Below are 19,442 nucleotides of genomic sequence, written 5' to 3' on the forward strand. Positions count from 1 at the left end.
AAATAAAATACGAATTGCCAAAGCATTGCAACTTTTTTTATAGTGATAAAAAATGCATTATAAAAAGAATATAAATTATAGGATGAGTGAAACCATGAGGCGTAATTTCCGCGTGTCGTTTTCAACATTCAAAGCTTCTTGCCAAAGGCTAGTGGCATTGTGGTTAGTTATGACTGAGATCTTGGTTTGCTGTATGAATAAGAGGGCTTTAGATTCCAAGTTGATCAAAAATATATTAACAAACAAAATTCCAAACATAAACCACAGACAAAGAGAGAGGAAGTATGGATAAAATGAGGGGGCTTTTAAAAAAGCAGTTCTTAAAACAGAGACAAGAAAAGCACCGATCATAAGGCTGTGGAGATGTTGGGCAATGGGTGATGACAGAAAGTTATACAGAGTAAACTGAGAATGAGGCTTGCTATTTTCTTTTTATTTCATTAATTCCATTCTTCTATCACAGTCCATGTTGTTGTTTCAGCAGAATCATCCATAAATCAGTCCTTTCATAGAGCATCCTTCATCCCTCAGAAAGTCGGGATTATTCATCATCTTCTACCAGTTTTTGCTTTTGCTCGTTTTTGACTGTTTGATCACATTTTCCATTCCAGGACAGTAAGGACAAAGGCCTCAACGGAGGAGGCCTGAGTGAGGTATTACTGGCATGTGGTTTGAAAATAAAGCAAAGAAGTTAGAAACTCATCGTAACCTGTTTTATTTTAAGTTGTCATGACTGTAACCGTTCGGGACTACATACTGAATAATGTCTTTGCACTGTATGTATATGTATATCTGTGCATGTATGAGAAAGTGAAAGAGAGAGACGTCCTCCAAATGCATTTACACTATTTGATGTGTGTGTGTGTGTGTGTGTGTGTGTGTGTGAGAGAGAGAGAGAGAGAGAGAGACATACTGTATATGTACTTACTGACTGTCTGACCCTGATAAAGTCAGTCTGGCTACCGTACCATCTGCCTTACATAACTCTCTGACTACAGTTGGTCTGGCATGAATTAACCCACTGGATTAAAGTTGACAGTCAAACTTCTCTTCTGATTGTCGCTTTGCATCTCTCTTTTTCTGTCCACCCGTCTCCTCTGCATCTGTGTGTTGCACAGTTTGCTCTAAACACGCTTATAGATTGAGGCACCTAAGAGCTTTTAACTTGATTGCCGTGAGTCTGATTCCTCTCTCACCACCCTTTCGTTGCAGTCATCCCACATCATGTTGCAGCGTGGCAGAGATCATGTCTGTGCTCTTCTTTCATACCATGAAGTACCGACCCGAAGACCCCCGTAACCCCAACAACGACCGCTTCATCCTGTCCAAGGTAATGTGCACATCAACATGGGTGGCACGTGTTATGCCGATGCATGTACAGAGGCAACAAACAAACATCTAAACAACTGTTTAATAATTGTAAGGTGACACATATTCAAAAATATGAATGTGCAAGTGAGCGCTCATACATTTTTAATTATAGTGTCACTATTGTTCAAATAGCTCATTTATATAAGGTAGTTCCACATTTGTGACTGTGCCACAAAATTGAAGTCTTACAGTTGATGGATTGTTTGCTTATGTTTGTGTGTATCTTTACGTAGCGTTTAGTTAAAACAGAAAATGTTCTGTCGTAATGACATTAATGTCAGTTTGGATCTTATTACATTACCCAACTGACTGTGATACCAAAAATATCACAATGTCTATAAGGTGCCAGTGACAAACTCCAAATTTCATAATGCCTAATCTGATACTCATACACTTAAGAATAAAACTTTATTTGCCATTCTCGCGTATTTAATTTTAAGTCTTTCACCTTTTACCTCTGCTTCCTCAGGGCCATGCAGCTCCTGTGTTGTATGCCGTGTGGGCAGAGACGGGCTACCTGAAGGAGAATGAGCTCTTCAACCTCCGCAAGGTTGACTCCATCCTGGAAGGACACCCTGTGCCGGTGAGGTGACGTTCAAACCTACAGGAAGTTCTGGATCTGAAAGCTCATATATACCAATATACCAACACATATGCCTCAGTAATACAAAAATGCTTTACACCCACTATTCTGTGTCTTTTGTGAAATGCAGCTTGATGAGTTTTTGATCTTGATGCAAAGGCTGTTATTAATTTTCAAAGAATTTATGGTTGTGTGAATCAGCAATAAAACCAATGTTCACAGCCTGTTTACATTTCTGAAGTTAAAACCCAAATATCCATCTGATATTAGTTCAAAACACCTCCCTAAGCTGTTTTTATCATATCTTTTACTAAATCATAAGGTTAAGTTTGATTTAGTGCCTGGCCTCTTCCTGCATGTAGCCATCTGTCCGACTCTGCATGCTTGGAGCTTATTTGGCCTTTGGACAAACTTAGTGACAGCATCTAAGAATCTTAAATTATTAATATGACATGACCAAGGAAATAAATGTCACTTCATGTAGCCATGTTGAAACTTTCAGATATGCGGCACTTTAAAATCCTCCTTTCAGCAGTTTAGGATTGTCTCATTCTTCCTGCTGGGAACAGTAAGAATATTTCTCACACTGCATTTTAAACATACAGCAGCAATGAGCTTTTCAACAGTGGTCCCACACACAGTGCAACACAAATTGTGTAATCTTTGCCTTTTCCCTTCTTCAAGACAAAAAAAAAATGTACATATAAAGACATGAACACACTTACACAGATAACAGATGCACTGTGGACAAGCAGGGACACAGTGACAAAGCTGTTCTTGTGTGTCAGAGATGGTCCGTCCTCGGCTCCTTTCTTTTCTGGCGTGAACATTAATGACACTGTGTTCACATAAACCCACATACTGAAACACATCTAGACTCTGACTGTAGCTACTGTCCCAACTGTTCCTGCTTTTTTCTTGCACATTAAACATGTAAAAACAATCCATACACTGTATCTTATGCTTTCTGTATTTACAAACTTGAGCTCTCCTACAGTATGTGTACATTAACATACATGTTTTGTCTGTTTGTGTTTACAGAAGCAGCAGTTTGTGGATGTGGCCACTGGATCTCTGGGTCAGGGACTGGGAGCTGCCTGTGGAATGGCCTACACGGGAAAGTACTTTGACAAGGCCAGGTAACGTACACAAAAAACACACTCATATAAACACACACACATATACAAATTGTCCTTAAAACAGAAAACAGCCTCACGCAGAGACTCTCCAATGTGCACAGGACATACATGCAGGAGCACAGCAGCCCAGCTTACATCTGCACACGTTAAGATAGACTATATGAAATTATGCATGACATAATGTACACTGCAGTGAGCCATGCTGACATGTGACATTTCAGCCTGAAGCTTTGGATGAAACCGTAACTGACAGTCCTGATCTAGGATGACATTTAGGCAGCCACTCAGAGTGCCAGGAGAGCTGACCTCTGATCAGTTTTACCTTCAGATCAGGGAGAACGAGGGTCTCTGCCCCCATAATCTCAAAATGACTCCAGGAAGAGATCAAATGGTGAAAGAAATCACAGATAGGGATTAATTTGTCTCCTCACAAAGGTGAATTTCAAAATCAGAGATTAATGGATTAATGCGATTTTATTTTAATGTAGAAAAGGTGCACACTTGTGTAGGTTTATTCCTCCACCATTTCTTTGATATTTAATCTTCAAACAATTTAAAACGTAGTTACATTACAACATATTTACAAGCCTGCAGTGCACAGTTTTCAGCTACCATTCATCTGGATGTTGGTTGACTTGAATTGGACCAACAGATCAGTCTACATGTGTCTCCTTTGTTCTAGTGTGATCTAGAAAGAGCCACGTGGGTTTTAGACCGACAATGGACAGACAGAGCTGTGTGGCCTGTAATAGGACGCAACACATTCCACTCACAGTGCCATAGAAGATGGATATGATACAAAAGCCTCTGAGCTGAACCCTGACTTTCAGGGACCTAGTTTCGACCCATTTCGTTATGGACACAACAGAAGTCTCAGTTTTGGTTTTGCACACAACAGACGCAGTGAAACAGGCAGTCAGAGAATGCCATACTTGCAGTGTGAGTTGGCTGCCCTTGATATCTCTCTCTCTCTATCTCTGCATTCTGTGTGCACTCGATTGTTTCTGCTCTAATAATCACACATGCAAGAGCACAGTTCGTCCCTCATCTCTCTGCCTCGCCCTTTCACCTCTTCTTCTCTGCAAAAAAAAAAAGCCAAAATCCCATGCTGTACCTCTGTTTCATGTACACATACATGGTAGATTATACTGAGCACGCTATGCATGTGCACGCACAGGAGCGTGTCCGTTTCCCTTGCAGCGCTCAGAGCAGCTTGTTTGTTGAAACATAACAGCTCAATGTTGTGGCAAAAACTGCGGAATTGCAACTATATCAACCCCTTCTAGAGAGACATACACATATAGGCACAACCTATGCTGCAGGACCAACAAAAGGAGCAAGAAAAGTGGAGCAGCAAATATAACCATCTGCAAACTTTCATTTTGGAAGATGTCACATTTTAAGTTCTTTCTAGTCAAACTGTTGCAGGAAATCCCACAAACAGCCAAACAGACTTCTGAGGGTTTCTGAGCTTGTGGTTTATTAAAAAACGTTACATGAATGAACCCGTCAAATGCTCTTATCAGCAGTGCTGAGATGAGACTGAATAATTGATACTGTTCATCGCTTCATGCTTGTGTGACTCTGGTTCAATACTCAAACGTGTAAATATGAGATAATTGGATCAAACACAGGCAAGGTTTTCTCCTGATGCTCGTCCACGCTTTGCATCAAACCCAGGGGATAATGCAACTTATCACAGAGTGCATTGACTGGAAGTGGTTTGGTTCTGTGTTGGCAGAGTGTAATGGTGCGGGTGACACAATGAGGAAGGGATGTGTGCGTGTGCCAGCTGGATGGCTGTTTTTTAAGGAGAGGTATCACCTTGTCTCGGTCTGTTATTCTCACCTCGCAAAGACAGGAAGAAAGACAAATGAACACACACACAAACACACACACACACACAATCCTGAGGGATTACATTACTCATGTAGCTGGACCTGCTGTAGTTGTATTGGATGCCCTTCAAACTGTGTGTGTGTGTGAGAGAATGTGTTAAAGCTGCAACATTTATCACTGACACTCACATTTTCAGAAAACCTCTGACTAAGCTGACTTGTTTATCTATGTTAAACAGTAATTTATAGTAATATATATACATTCATGTAATACAGTAATATACATATGTGTGTGTACATATATGCATGTGTATATGAGAGTAAATGTATGTCTACACAAGTGTGTATATATATATATATATATACATACACACACACATAAAAGTAGTAAGTGCCTGTGTAGTCATATAAAACATATGTATATATAGATATAAATATATAACTGTTATCTAATAAACAAATATATATTAGCTGATAACGAATGCCAGGAAAACCTTTAAGTTAAAGGCAACAAATTCAGAAAGGGCTGATTTTCTTTGAATAAAATTCCATGTTCTTGTTGTCCTGAGCCTCTTGTTTCTTTAGACTAGTACAGGATTAACGTCATTCATAATGTATCTTTATTCTTCTAAAAATCCCCATAATGCCATTTGAAAAATATAACACCTGCTTTTATATCTTTAACACTTGCTAGTAAACTACAATCAATTAACTTATCTTTCAACTAAACAGAAGTCATCAGTCGCAGAAACGAGACTCCATAAAAACCAAGGTCATTTATATTTTAAAGACCTTAAGTGACACAAGCTGGCAGTTTTTCTTCATTTAGTTCAGCTCTTCTGTATGTATCATGCACAGTTTCACAAAAGGGGAAGACATATTTCAGAAGCCAGCCAGCAGGGTTTAGATATCAATTAAACTGGTAGGACTGTTTTTTTTTCTCCTTCCTCCCTCCACTCTCAACTCTCTACCTTTTTTCTCTCCCTCTCTCCATCTCCACCTCTGTCTCTTCTCTTCATTCTTCTCTTCCTCTCTTTTTTTTCTTTTTTTTTTTTGCAGTGCCGTGTGTTTTTTCTTTGCACTCGTGGTTGGAATGCGTGGTGTAATGTGGTGTGTCTCGGCCTATCTTCCAACTTTAATGAGAATGTGTCTATTTGACTGGAAAGCTGTCAGGAGTCGTTACGCCAAGGGAGCAACTAGCGAGGATGATCCGAGCACAGCAGGGGGGCGAAGTGTGTGTTTGTGCATGAGTGTGTGTGTGTGTGCGTGTTTAGGTGTGAGGGTCAACTGTCACGTCGGACCCTATAGGAGGAATCAGAGTATGGGAAGATGTGCTAAGAGGGAAAAATGGAGCCGATATGGAAAATAACTTCTTCCCACTCTCTGTTCATCTCTTTCCAACCATCTGTCTCTGTGTTTGTAGCTATCGGGTGTTCTGCCTGCTGGGTGATGGAGAGCTGTCCGAGGGCTCAGTGTGGGAGGCCATGGCTTTCGCCTCCTACTACCAGCTAGACAACCTGGTGGCCATCTTGGACATTAACCGCCTGGGTCAGAGCGACCCGGCTCCGCTGCAGCACCACGTGGAGAAGTACCAGCGACGCTGTGAGGCCTTTGGGTGAGTGGGGGCAGGGGCGGGGTTCAGAGACTGGAGGTGTGCACGGGAGGATTGGTGTCCTTTAGAAATAATTAAACAGTTACCTGATTAGTCAATCTAGGGATAATTGATCAACACCAATTTTTGTAATTATTTATTATTATTTCTGATACCAAATGGCAAAAGTTCCAGATAGTAAATGTAAGGATTTGATGGTTTTCTCTGTTTTATATTATTATGAATTGAATACTTTTCAGTGTTTAGTCACTGTCAGACAAAATAAGCAATGTGGCCACATCCTCCTGACCTCTACGAAATTAGGATCCGAAACAATAAATCAGTTTATCACAAAATAGCCTTCAGATTAATCAATGATGAAAACAATCATTAGTTCCAGTTCTAGTGTTTTTTTGTATTTATATTTTTGTGTGTGAGATATTCATTCAGGAAGACCAAAATTCACCTGTAGGACTGCATTTAAAGTTCAATCTCCCGTGTTTCTCCAGCTGGCATGCCGTCATTGTGGACGGCCACAGTGTGGAGGAGTTGTGTAAGGTGCTGAGTCAGCCCCGCCACCAGCCACTCGCCATCATCGCCAAGACCATCAAGGGCAAGGGCATTCCAGGTACAAGAATGAGTTACATAATAATAAGTTAAATATCAGCGCAGTGCTATCCTGTAAAGTGTAGAATTTAAATTAAGTACTAACACGCTGTGGATCCTTTTCAATAAAACAAAAGGGTGTGAGCTGCTGACGTCTCCTCCAAGGATCAAAATTAACAACTTTTATTATGTGTGTCAAGATGTCTCTCTTTCAAATCTGGATTTCAAACTCTCAGTGACACAACCTGTTTCACAGTAATTATAACACACATCAGGTTTTATAAGGCGACACTGGGACGGTTTATTGCTAACCTGCTCCACAAACCTGTTTCTAGATGATGACTAGGTAAAATTGTGACAACTGACTGGGAATAATAGATCTGTCAGAAGTTTTTTTACTGCCCCGGGGGACCCGCCATCAGCGCAGAGAGGAGCTAACTCGCTGTAATCCTGGAAGTGCTTCAGTGCTTTAGCTGGTGCAGCTCAGTAATCCCTCAGAATGTGTAGGATACACTCACAGCAACAGCCCATTGTGCTGCAGTTGTGATAAGGGTAAGGGGGAGTGTGTGTGACCACGTGTTAGTGTGTGTGTGAGTGTGTGAGGGACAAAGAGGGGGAGACACAAAGAAATATAAAAGGACAGTTAAAACAGCAAAGATGTGTGTATAAGAGAGGAGTATGTCTTTGTTTACATAAGACTGTGTCAGAAATCATGAAAGTTGTTGTAACCCTGTGGCCTCCAGATTCTCCAGATTCTGACCATTGACTTTTGAAGTAGCCTGTTGTGACCCACTGAGGTGGAAGATTGTTATGAGTGCGACAGCTGGCCACGGTTTATTTTATCTATGTTTGCATGTACAGGCACATAAGTGTGGAAGAGATATATATGCAGGATAACAGGAGGAATTTGGTTTTTAGAGTATATGTACAGAACGATAAAAGTAGGTAGGTAAAGTTGTACCAGTACTGTGTGTGTGTGTGTCTCTCAGCGGCTGAGGATAAGATGGGCTGGCACGGGAAACCCCTTCCCAAAGACATGGCAGAGAGCGTGATCAAGGAGCTGCAGAGCCGCGTCATCAGCTGCAATAAGCGCCTCTATCCTGCTCCGCCCAATGAGGACACATCACCTGTCAGCCTCCGCAACATCCGCATGCCAAGTGCACCCAGCTACAAACTTGGAGACAAGGTATGATCAGTGGTGCTTGACAAGCCCAACAAATAAAAGCTTCAGCCAAGCTGTGGAATCTATTATATATCAGCAAGTAATAGTAGTAGTTAATTGATCGGTTATCTGTTTGTCCCTGTGTCACCAGATTGCTACGAGGAAGGCGTACGGAATGGCTCTGGCCAAGCTGGGTCGCTACAACGAGCATGTGGTGGCTCTGGATGGAGACACCAAGAACTCCACCTTCTCCGAGCTCTTTAAGAACGAACACCCCAACCGCTACGTGGAGTGTTACATCGCAGAGCAGAACATGGTAAGAGACAGACGTTAGTGCACCTCTAGTTAGAAGGCAGAGCCCAAACCAAAGGAAAGTATATGAAGTTCAAGTTTTCTAACGTGTTTAATTTGTCTAATCTGTAATCCTCCGTTGTGTCACATTTATTACATTTGTACGTTTTTGCTGTCACACCGTCCCTTGAGTAGCATTAATATCACCAACTTCTAGTGTTCGTCTTCTAGTTTTATTAACATCAGCATCGTTGTGAGTCCTTGTTGGGTCCCCCTACACAACAACAGGTCAATCAAAATTGCTCACCGTCTGTCTGGGTTAATTAAAAATCTGCATCATCATGATCTAACATGAAATATAAGTGTCATTATGTCATTGTGCTCTGTGGGTTTTTCAGAGCCTTTTAATAACAGTGACTTCAACTAAGAGGGCTTATGCTGACTACTACATTATTTACATATTAAAGTGAGGTCCTCAGGTGAACAGGAGTTTTCTTTCTCTTTTTGTTCAACAGTCGGGATGGTTTGAATGAATGAAAAGGTCACTATTTACAGTTTTTCATGCTATGAATTATATTAATTTTGATATTTCCATTCTTAGTGAATATGCACATATTTTTCTCAGTGAAAATTCTGCTTGGCAGTGGTTCACATCTTAAAGCACAAGTTCATTTTTATTATTTATTTGCTGATTACCTCTAAACACAAAGTGCAGCTGAGGCTGACGGGAATGTGAATGTTCCAGTCCATCTTTTATTTTACTTTTTTCTTTTTTTTTCTTTTTTACACTAAATGTTGTGTTTCTAAGGCTTCAGTCTTCTTTCTCTTCACCTTCTGTTTTTCCCCTCCTTTCTCTCTCTCTCTTTCTTCTCTCCTTCAGGTGAGCGTGGCGATAGGTTGTGCCGTGCGGGACCGTAACGTGGTGTTCGCCAGCACCTTCGCCACGTTCTTCACTCGGGCCTACGACCAGCTCCGTATGGCCGCCATCTCCGAGAGCAACATCAACCTCTGTGGCTCCCACTGCGGGGTTTCTATTGGTCAGTACCCGCCTCTCTTTCTACCAGTCACGGCCTGATTGAAATGACCCTGAAACTGTCACGCCGTACATTTATAGTAACATTAGGTGGTATTTTCCAGGATTAGCAAGTTGTTATATCAGAATTTAGATGAAAAAGGGAAAATAAACTGGATATTACTTATTGCAAATTAGTGTAATGAACATTTTGTTAGCATACAACTGTGGTCTCTGTGGTTTGAATATGTTTTCACCAATGTGGAGTCACCTTCTATGTTAACCACTGTAACCATTGTTATAGCTTATTATCATTTCGCACACTACTTTCAATGTTCCAGAGATATGCTCTGATCCATATTAAACCAACCACGGTCTCAGTGACCTTTGACCCATAGATGGAAGTGGCTGCATTCATTATGACCGTCACCGTGACTCCTCTCACTACACCTTTTTCTTGAATTCAGTTTGGCACAACTCTTCTTTTGGATCGATTCAGCCCACTGAAGGATATAAAGTTAAACTGATAATATTATTCCACATGAGTAGCTTGATCAGAGTAAATCCAATATGTGCACAAAGTGTGTGGAAGGTATTTCATTCTTGGGTTGAACCTTTCCTCAGTATATCATGGTTCTAATTTCCCTGAACTTTTTTTTTTCTCATCTTCTCACCTCCTCTGTTACTTTTGTCCATCTCGTTCTCCTGGTATCAGCACTCCTCCCCTCCTCCCTCCCTCTCTCTGTCTCTGTGTGTCATGGAGGTGACGACAGAGCGGCCTGATTCTCTTTCACCTCTTCCTCCTCCTCCCCTTTCTCCTTCTCCTCCACCTCCTCAGGTATTTTGCATGCCCACCTTTGCCGACTGAATGCATGCCAGTGTGGTTGAATTTATTTTCCAGTCTATAGTGAACATGTGAATCTTACTGTACCTGACTCTTGTCGTTTGTTGCTGTGTTTGTGTTTGTATATTCAGGTGAGGACGGTCCCTCTCAGATGGGTCTGGAGGATCTGGCTATGTTCAGAGCCATTCCCACTGCAACTGTCTTCTACCCAAGCGACGGTGTCTCCACTGAGAAGGCTGTGGAGCTTGCCGCCAACACAAAGGTACTCATGGTCACCTGTAACGAGAAATGGGGGAAGAAAGGCAAAATATTAAATCCACAGTTTGTGTTAAAACTACAGACCCATGTAGATTATTTCTGATTTGTTCTAGGGTTTGTGTTTCATCCGAACAAGTCGCCCAGAAAACAACATCATTTACAACTGCAACGAAGACTTCCATGTTGGACAGGCTAAGGTTTGTGTCAGCTGCTTCCAGTAGCACTGCACTGTCTGAATAAAATCTATGTATTTTTCAAACTTTGTTCTGATCTTTAATCTTTTTATCCCTCATGATCATTACCACAATCTGACTACACTTCCTCATGTATATATCCTCACACAAATGTACCCTCCCTTCCCACTCAGGTTGTGTACAAAACCAATGATGATCATGTGACTGTGATTGGAGCAGGAGTGACCCTTCACGAAGCTCTGGCTGCTGCCGAACAGCTGAAGAAAGGTACAGAGCAAGAAAGACACAAAAAAATAAAGCCAACTCATGACAGCATACAAACACTGTAAAATATATTGTGCTTTTTGGCTTCCATTTATGATTTGACATCTGAGGACAAAGTGTACAGTCCTTCATATGAAGTGTCAGTTGGATTAAGGTGCATCCTCCACCTCTCTCTCTCTCCTCCTATAGAGAGAATCAACATCCGTGTGATCGACCCTTTCACCATCAAACCCCTGGACTCCAAGACCATCATTGACAACGCCAGGGCAACCAGAGGACGCATCATCACAGTGGAGGACCACTACTATGAAGGTGAGGATGCAAAAAATTACAGGATACCTTCCAAACAAAACTCCTTTGGGGAAAAAAAAAAACGTGGCTGAATTAGTTTCTTTAAATGTGATAAACTTGATCAGGGAATGTGAGTTTCAGCCTGTAACATCCAGGATTCAACTCTGACCTGTAAACTTTGTTCTTATCTTCTGTCTCTCTCCACTAATGACTCTCCATGACTCTCCAATAAATCAAATAATATTCACTGGATTAAAAATCCTGATTTGAGAAAAGAGCAGTGAGGCTGGCATTGAAAACCCTTAAAACCCATTTTTTCCCCTGCATTGTATATTCTTAAAATTCTGATTTGATTTATATTTTCTTATTGATAGATGTACTGATAATGACATGAAATGCATTGTCACAAAAGGAAATTAACTTGATTAATCTCATTTCCCAAGAAGTTCAGCCTCTGAATGCATGACACCATTTAAATGTAACATTCAATGAATTTCTGTAACAAGCTTTAACACATTTTTTTCAACAGATCCAGAAAACATAGAGAAATAAGGAGAACTTCAACTAGCAGGCAGAAAGATTAATATGCAGCTGCTTGCGTGTTTATGCGGCCTGTGTATCATCTCATGAATAAAAATGCTCCAAGCAACAAATGACAAAAGGTCCATCTGCAAATAGTCTGAGTGAGCTAGGGGAGAGACGAAGAGCAAGAGAACGGGAGAAAGAAGACTCAAGTGTAGGGATGCTGTATGTGGCAGTGAACTGGGTGAACATTGTGAGTGTGAAGGGAGAGATGGAGAATAAAGGAAAAGTGAAACTGATAAAAAAAAAAAAAAAAACAATATATGGAGGGAGAAGAGAAGGGGGAGGGTGGAAGAGGAGGAGCTGGGAGAGCCTGTCAGGGTTTCTTAATTTCAGCTCTGGCCTTTGGGCTCTGGCTGACCTACATACAGTACCAGCATGACAAAAACAAGTGTCCAAAATTCACTGACTCTCCCTGCTGTGTTTGTGTACGTTTTTGTTGTCGTACATGTGGTTGCTTTCTCCATCCTTTGAGATTACATCTGTCTGTTTGACACAATAGAGGCAAACAAAAAAGGGAGATGGCACTGTTGTTAGCTTGGAGTCTTAGCACCCCTGCCTACACACACACACATTAGTAACTCTGTTGGAGTTGGATTATGTGCATGCATGTGGACATGTAAGCTGCAGTTATAAACCCTTCCCCCAAAGTAACTGGCATTTTCATAATTGCACAACATGCACAGTTTGTCAAATAATGGGAGCAGAAGCTGAGGTCCTGCTTCACCATAATTGGTCAATTCATTTAAACAGGGTTTCTTTCATCAGCCTTTTGAAAAAGTTGAAAGAAAATATTCCATATTCTCAGATTAATGGTTATCTAGACAGTAAAATGGGAAGATTTTAGCTAGAGTTATATCACAACGTATCTTCAGGAATCTGACGCACAAAAAAGCAGTCAAAGCCTGCTGGGAGCTTTAGGTGTGTTAAATGCTAACAACATAATCAGCCATTATGAGGCATCACAGTTTGATGTGATCAGAGGTACAACAAACGTGTCAAGTTACTCTTTAATACATAAGAAAGTAATGTACTTCACTGATGTAAGACACAAGACATGAGCCGTTTGCAGCTTTTAAACAAAGCTGCCAGTTTCTAATTTCAAACTTTCTGAAATGTTTACAAAGGATGTTTTTCCGAGGAAATTATTGTCTTCAAACTTTCTCCATAGCTATCACACCACCTTCAATGCTTTTGATATTTTTTATCAGCAGTGAGTAGCTATTTTAGGTGTCTCTCTCTGTGCACACCTGTTGCTATCTAGTAGATCAGCCTGGGAAGGGCTGGGCTGGGAAAAATTTACTAGTAATAACTTTCTCTTTTCCTCATTCCTCAGCTTTCATGTTCACTCAGTCAGAAATGTTTGAGTGACAGTTTGGAGTGAGAAGTTAAAAAAAAAAGTGAGAGAGAAGGAGAGGGAGAGGAGAGGAGAGTCTTAAGGGGGTGAAAGTGAGACAGAAAGTCGAGGGAGGGCGGCATCAGTCCTGTCAGTCCATATCACATCGCTGCAGAGCCCAATCGTCCATGGAGGTGCGAGAGATTTAATATGACAGTAGGGTGAAAATCAATGGACGTAAAGTTAGAAGATTAAAGAACAAATGAGAGACTTGAATCTGATAAGGAGAAACCCTGGGTGTGTGATTTGTGTGAACCCTTTAAGCAACAGTCCTGACTCTTCTATAATCTGATTCCCCAGGTGGTCTAGGTGAGGCAGTGTGCTCGGCAGTAGTGAACGAAACCGGCTTCACCGTCCACCGCCTGGCCGTTTCCCAGGTGCCACGCAGTGGTAAGCCCCACGAGCTGCTCCGAATCTTTGGCATTGACCGTGACGCCATCGCTCAGGCAGTCCGTAAGGTGCTCAGCAGCTCCGCCAATGCCAAGTAAGAACACTGCAGCAGGGGCAGTGGCGACAACAACATGGTAAAGGACTCCATGGTAAACTGGTGATTGCCATGGAGACAACAAACAAACACAGAAGGAGGGGAATCACTTCTTGGCCACCCACGCCCTCCTCCCCATAAAACAATCGAAAGAATTAGTTTAAAAAATAAAAATAAAAAAAATATCATTGTTTTTCTCTTTAGCTGTCATTGATGTGATTTGACAACCCCACCCCAGATTTTTGCCCCATCAGTTTGTGAGTTTAGTAGACACACCTCCGCACACACACACACACACACATATCCACACCTCCACCCTCTAACCCTTCCTACCTCCCAGAGAAAGTTCTGGTACTGCTGTAGTGTTTCAGTAAAAGCAGTGAACGTGGTTTGGAGTAAAGTGAAGTCTTTTTAAAATTTCTGTGGAACCCCTCTCACTTCTTCAGCACAGCGTTTCGAACGTGTGCGCCCAGTTCAACTTTGTATATCCCACCCCACTAGAGCTGGCAGGGTGTGGAGGAACTCTGGTTTGGTCTGTTTGAGCACTGACTGTTTTTAACCCTTTTGACCCTGACTTGGATGGGACTGCTTCACACCAATAAAGGGATGGTTTCTTCACAATGCCTGTGTCTGACATCTTTCTTTTGTTTTGAGGAGCGAATGGCGCACTGAAACACTGTGAAAAACGTGTTACATACTGAGTATGTGTATGTGATTCAGCTGAGGAAAATCATTTTCTGTCTCTGCTTCATCCATCATTTTCTTGGAGGACATTAGGACATCCCTTATTGCTTAGTGCACGGCTGAAATTTCTGATTAAGATTTTTAGTCAAGCGAGCAGCATAGCTTTTAGCAGTGCCAGCAACAATTAGCTGGGCAGTCCACTAAATTTATAGATGCTACATGTTTGCATGTTAACATGCTAATATTCACAAATGGCTCAGCCTGAGAATAAGTGTGTTTCAGTCTTCACTTAGTGTGTGTGTGTTTGTAGCTTGTGTGGTCATTCATGGCAGAAACATCAGGTTTTGACTTATAAAGAGTTATATTTTTCTATAGAGCAAATCCTATCCCTCAGCTTCTCCTGAAGGTCCACTGTGTTTTTAATGTTTATGGATTCAATTTTTCATTCGTAAGAGGAAGAATATGTTGTTCCTGCTGTTCAAAAGTTGAAGTGTTGATTTAAAGACTCCCTCTGTGTGAACTTCTTTCTGTCCAGTTTCAACCCGAGTGGATCAAATCATATCACAACACATCACATCACAACACAATTCCTGATTTGTAATTCAAAATTTCATGTATTAGTCTTATTGAACAAAATGATTGGTAAAGTTGTAATAATGGGGTTTTTGAAAGGGTACATGTACCTTAAGCATTTAAACAGAACATATAATAATAACAAAAACATAATCATATAATGAAATAATACTACAATATATTCCTTTACCAGTTTTCTTTCTAGGAGGGAAATTACGTCATAAAATTGACAGCATGTTGAAATTGTTCCCTTAACAATAAAAATTAAAAAATGAAACAGAAACATGTAATTACTTAAAACTGAGAATAATTCTTCTTTTAAATATAACTTTTCTAACCGTGTACGTCCAGGCTTTAGGGACAGGAGGCAGAAAAGGCCACGTAGGTCTTTACATTTTTATGTCCTCTTATGTAAGCATGTACAGTTCTGTATATAGAGCTAAGCCCCACCTTATGCAGTCTGTATGTAGGCTAAGCTCAGGTTTTTAGCGCTCTGGTGAGTGCTTGACATCTGAAGGATCATACGAGCCCGCATCCACCATGTGGTGTGCATATTTAATGTGCGTTAATAATTGAAAAACCCATTGAAAGATTCACACAGACTGCAGCATGTGTACGTGTGCATGCGCAGATGGGACACTAAGAAGACTTATGTGTGTGGTATACTGCATGGTGTTTTAACTGTTAATATCTCTGTCCTTTAATTCAGATATACTCAGACTGGGTTTTGCAGTTTAGCAAATTAACTTAACAAGGCAGCTCTATGTTACATTTAGGACCTGTCAGTAAAAATAATTTTAAAAAATTGTAACTGATACCATGACATGCTGCCTCAATGAATGCTTTAAGCTTAAAATTATTCCTGAATTGGATGTGAAACAAGTCAGGAAACATGTTTTGGAAATTGTACTTGAATGAGGTACATGATGAATTATAGTTATCTTATTTAATTGGTGATTTGCCTCTTGTATCTCCAAAAGTTGTGTCTTGTAGATCTTTTTTTTTTGGGGGGGGGTGTAAATTTGTGATTTTGTTTAAATCTTTCTTAAATGCAGACGGCAAATCCACTGGCACTGAATACAGGCTTCAGTCAAAGGTAAGCACAGTCATATTTAAGTGTTTAGACTTAGATGTGTGTAGATTTAAGATAAAACAGCCAAATGTAGAAAAACCGTAAGATCTTCTATATCCTTGTACCTGACAGTGTTGTCTTTCTGTTCATCACAGCCCTTTGTACACTGTGCTGACTGAACTCCAGCTGGTGAGAAGGACCACAGAAGATTGGATGTGATATCTGGGACGACTTTTGACCCCGTTCCTATAGCGCAGCAGGAGTCTGTCTGGTCTTTGAGGTGAACAGGATGTGTCAGCTGTGCGTGTGTGTGAGGGACAAAAGTAAAATGGGCTGACAGATTGTGTGCATGCATTTATAGTATGTGTGTGTGGATGTGTATGTTGGTACGGTTCGCACGCTGTGCTTGAAGTGTTGGGAGTGTAGACAGGCTGGACGTTTGTTTCTGACAGCCGTCTAAGCATCTGTCTGTATATCTGTCAATCTGTCGTATGGATTCTTCTCCACTAATGCACAGACAACCCACACACACATTTATAGTACACATGAACACATGTGGAGTGGCTCACACACCTCCTGTCAAATAATTAGCTGCTACTTCAGCACCTTCAAAACACACGTATTGTACATAACATGCATTAAAAAACTCAACATTAAAACATGTCCCCAGCACACACACATTAATTAATTACTTACAGGCCGCACATAACAAACATTATGCAGTAAGTACTCATTCAGACACTGGAACAACAAAAACAAGCACAACCCAGACTGTCATAATCCCTGTCCACACACAAGGTGGCAAGTTTATCATAAAAGTGAGTTTTGCACAGGAATGGGAGCATTTCTGTAACTGCTTTCTTTGTGTGTGTGTGTGTGTGTGTGTGTGTGTGTGTGTGTGTGTGTGTGTGTGTGTGTGTGTGTGTGTGTGTGTGTGTGTGTGTGTGTGTGCACTTTGTCGCTTCCTCGTCATTTGTAGGGCCAGACAGTGCTACAGGGTTCTCCACTTCCTTACACTTCAGTAAGCCCCTTCCCCCCCAACTGATGCACACACGTTAACAGTCTACCTCCTGGCCAGTGTCTCAGACACAAAGGAATATCAACATACAGTAAACTGGTTCATGATATAATTAGTTAGTACATCTGAATTAACAAATATTTAAGTACATAAAATGAAATGTATATGTATATATATAGAGAGAGAGATATTTTCTGCTGAGACTGGGTTTGAATTTCTGAAACTCAACATAATGAAATATTTTAATAGCAAAATCTTTTTGTAGGATCAATGCCCTGTTCAGTCGGGATAATCCACAGACCTCCATGAACACTCTGCATGACCAGGTGCCACAAGAGTTAAGTGAGAAAACGTTCTTACTGCGATCTTGGGTGAAATGTTCCTTTAATGGATAAACACTAAGGAAACAGCAAATATGTTGAAAAAAAATTTATTCTTTTTTTTTTGTTCATGCTGATATTAAGATAAAAAGTTTCAACTTAAATATTAAATTTGAGTAGAAAGAGTTCTGATGGCCATAATTAAAACACCAGCTCTCATAATGTTTTATAAAATACACATTTATATTACAGCTTAGACAACTGAGACACTGAACTTTTCTGAATTCTCTTACTTGAAGACATACTACACATTTTAATGTAAACAATGATAACTGTGTTTATACATCTCAGTGCAACTGTATTCAAACCTGAATGAGAAGTTTCTCTCCCCCACAAAGCACTTCAGTGGTATAAGCATGAGGTGCAGGAGAGAAGTGTTCAGTCTGCCTAACTGCATCATATATTAAAAAATAATGACACTTCTATGAGGAAAGTCATTTTCACAAGTGTTATAAAAGTAAAAGGAATAGATAAATGAAAGCTCACTGGATGCTTTTTACAATCTGTACCAGAGGAGCAGCCACAGTCTTTGTGTGCAAAAACTAATATGGATCAGTAAAGTGGCAAAGAAATTAAGGGAGATTTTAGTCCTCTTCGCTATGTGACGGTGCTGTGGGAGATGTTACTCTTGTCTTATTTATTCCTTCTCTTCATCCCGTCTGTCACATCCAGTCAGCCGTTCTCCCCCCCTCCCCCTTTAGCTCCTGTATTCATCCCCGCAGTCCCCGATGAGCGGCATGAGGTCCCTGGAGCGCCGTGTCACTGCTTCGATGGCGGCGAGATCTTCCGCCGTGAGCTTCAGGTCAGGGCTGCAGCTACGTAGACTGTCACTGATGTGCTGCCCCGCCCCGGCGACGCCTAAACGACAGCCCACAATGACTCCGCCCACCGCAGGGCGGTCCAGCACGAAACGCGTCGCCACGCTGGCCAGTGAGCAGTCGTGTCTCTTGGCAACAGTCTCCAAGGTGACAAGGAGGTCCTGGAAAAGGCACCAGCCTCCCCAAGTGTCGATCATGTTTTTGTACTTAGAGAGCGAGGCGGTGTAGAGCTCCGCCCTAGAGTTAGGCTCTGTCTTCCCCAGATAACGCTCCGAGAGCAGACCGCCAGCTGTGAGAGGACAGTGATGGAGGAAAAAGAGTTGAAAGAGCGATGGAGGAGGGGCAGGCCGAAGAGTCAGGGAGGATGGAAAGAGGGAAAGGAGAAGTGGGAGGGAGAGGTTGCAGGAATAAAGGGAATAGAGGAAGGGGGAAAACAAGAAGGGAGGGAAGAGGTGATGGAAAAATAAGTGAGGTTAGGAGGAAGATGGGATGCAGAAACAGAGGGGGAGGGAGAGGAGAGAGGATGTGTTGTCATGTCGACTGACTCCATCTTAGATTGCCACCATTTTACATCTTTTTGCCACGAGGGTAAATGTTCTGCTTAAATCATTTAATATGTGGTCTTCTGCGTAACTGCTCTACTGCAGTGATGTTCATGTTTTCATCTTACATAAGTAATGCAAATTATAAAGCTATACTCAATATAAGTATCTCACCCAGGGTGCCATAAGTGAGGAGCTGAATGTTGTTGGCCAGACAGAACTGCTCCATCTTAGCTGCAGGTCGCTGGTCAATCACGGAGTACTGAACCTACAAAGAAAGCCACATTAGAAGCGCGGTTAGAAAATTCATCGGAGGATACCATGACCGTTTTTATGACATTTTGAGGTCATACTAAAGTATGACTTTTTTTCTGCCGATTTTGACGCCTTACTATACTATGACGTTTTTTTATGACATTTTGTGGTCATACTAAAGTATGACTTTTTTT

The 19,442-nt window shown here is 41.2% G+C and overlaps 2 protein-coding genes across 4 annotated transcripts in view; one reads left to right on the forward strand and one right to left on the reverse strand.

The window, feature by feature from the left end:
• Positions 1-14,517, forward strand: part of LOC121192870 (transketolase-like) — a 15,606-nt gene extending 1,089 nt beyond the window's left edge. Inside the window, exons 2-14 of the mRNA XM_041054817.1 lie at positions 1,213-1,330; positions 1,841-1,954; positions 2,996-3,093; positions 6,355-6,546; positions 7,032-7,150; positions 8,118-8,314; positions 8,442-8,606; positions 9,462-9,618; positions 10,569-10,699; positions 10,809-10,892; positions 11,063-11,156; positions 11,343-11,465; positions 13,723-14,517. Coding sequence (XP_040910751.1) covers positions 1,213-1,330; positions 1,841-1,954; positions 2,996-3,093; positions 6,355-6,546; positions 7,032-7,150; positions 8,118-8,314; positions 8,442-8,606; positions 9,462-9,618; positions 10,569-10,699; positions 10,809-10,892; positions 11,063-11,156; positions 11,343-11,465; positions 13,723-13,910 — 1,780 coding nt within the window. The 3' untranslated portion in view covers positions 13,911-14,517. The remainder of the gene's footprint in view (positions 1-1,212; positions 1,331-1,840; positions 1,955-2,995; positions 3,094-6,354; positions 6,547-7,031; positions 7,151-8,117; positions 8,315-8,441; positions 8,607-9,461; positions 9,619-10,568; positions 10,700-10,808; positions 10,893-11,062; positions 11,157-11,342; positions 11,466-13,722) is intronic.
• Positions 14,518-17,603: 3,086 nt separating this feature from the next.
• LOC121200373 (uncharacterized oxidoreductase At1g06690, chloroplastic-like) overlaps positions 17,604-19,442 on the reverse strand; it is a 60,378-nt gene continuing 58,539 nt past the window's right edge. For 2 of the 3 annotated variants that reach the window (XM_041065661.1, XM_041065644.1), the window contains exons 7-8: positions 19,168-19,261; positions 17,604-18,740 (exon numbers count right to left, since the gene is read on the reverse strand). In XM_041065661.1, the coding sequence (XP_040921595.1) occupies positions 18,331-18,740; positions 19,168-19,261 (504 nt within the window). In that variant the 3' untranslated portion in view covers positions 17,604-18,330. The remainder of the gene's footprint in view (positions 18,741-19,167; positions 19,262-19,442) is intronic. The other variant, XM_041065652.1, reaches the window with a different exon arrangement.

Source organism: Toxotes jaculatrix, chromosome 2, assembly GCF_017976425.1.
Source record: "Toxotes jaculatrix isolate fToxJac2 chromosome 2, fToxJac2.pri, whole genome shotgun sequence".
Taxonomy (NCBI): Eukaryota; Metazoa; Chordata; class Actinopteri; family Toxotidae; genus Toxotes; species Toxotes jaculatrix.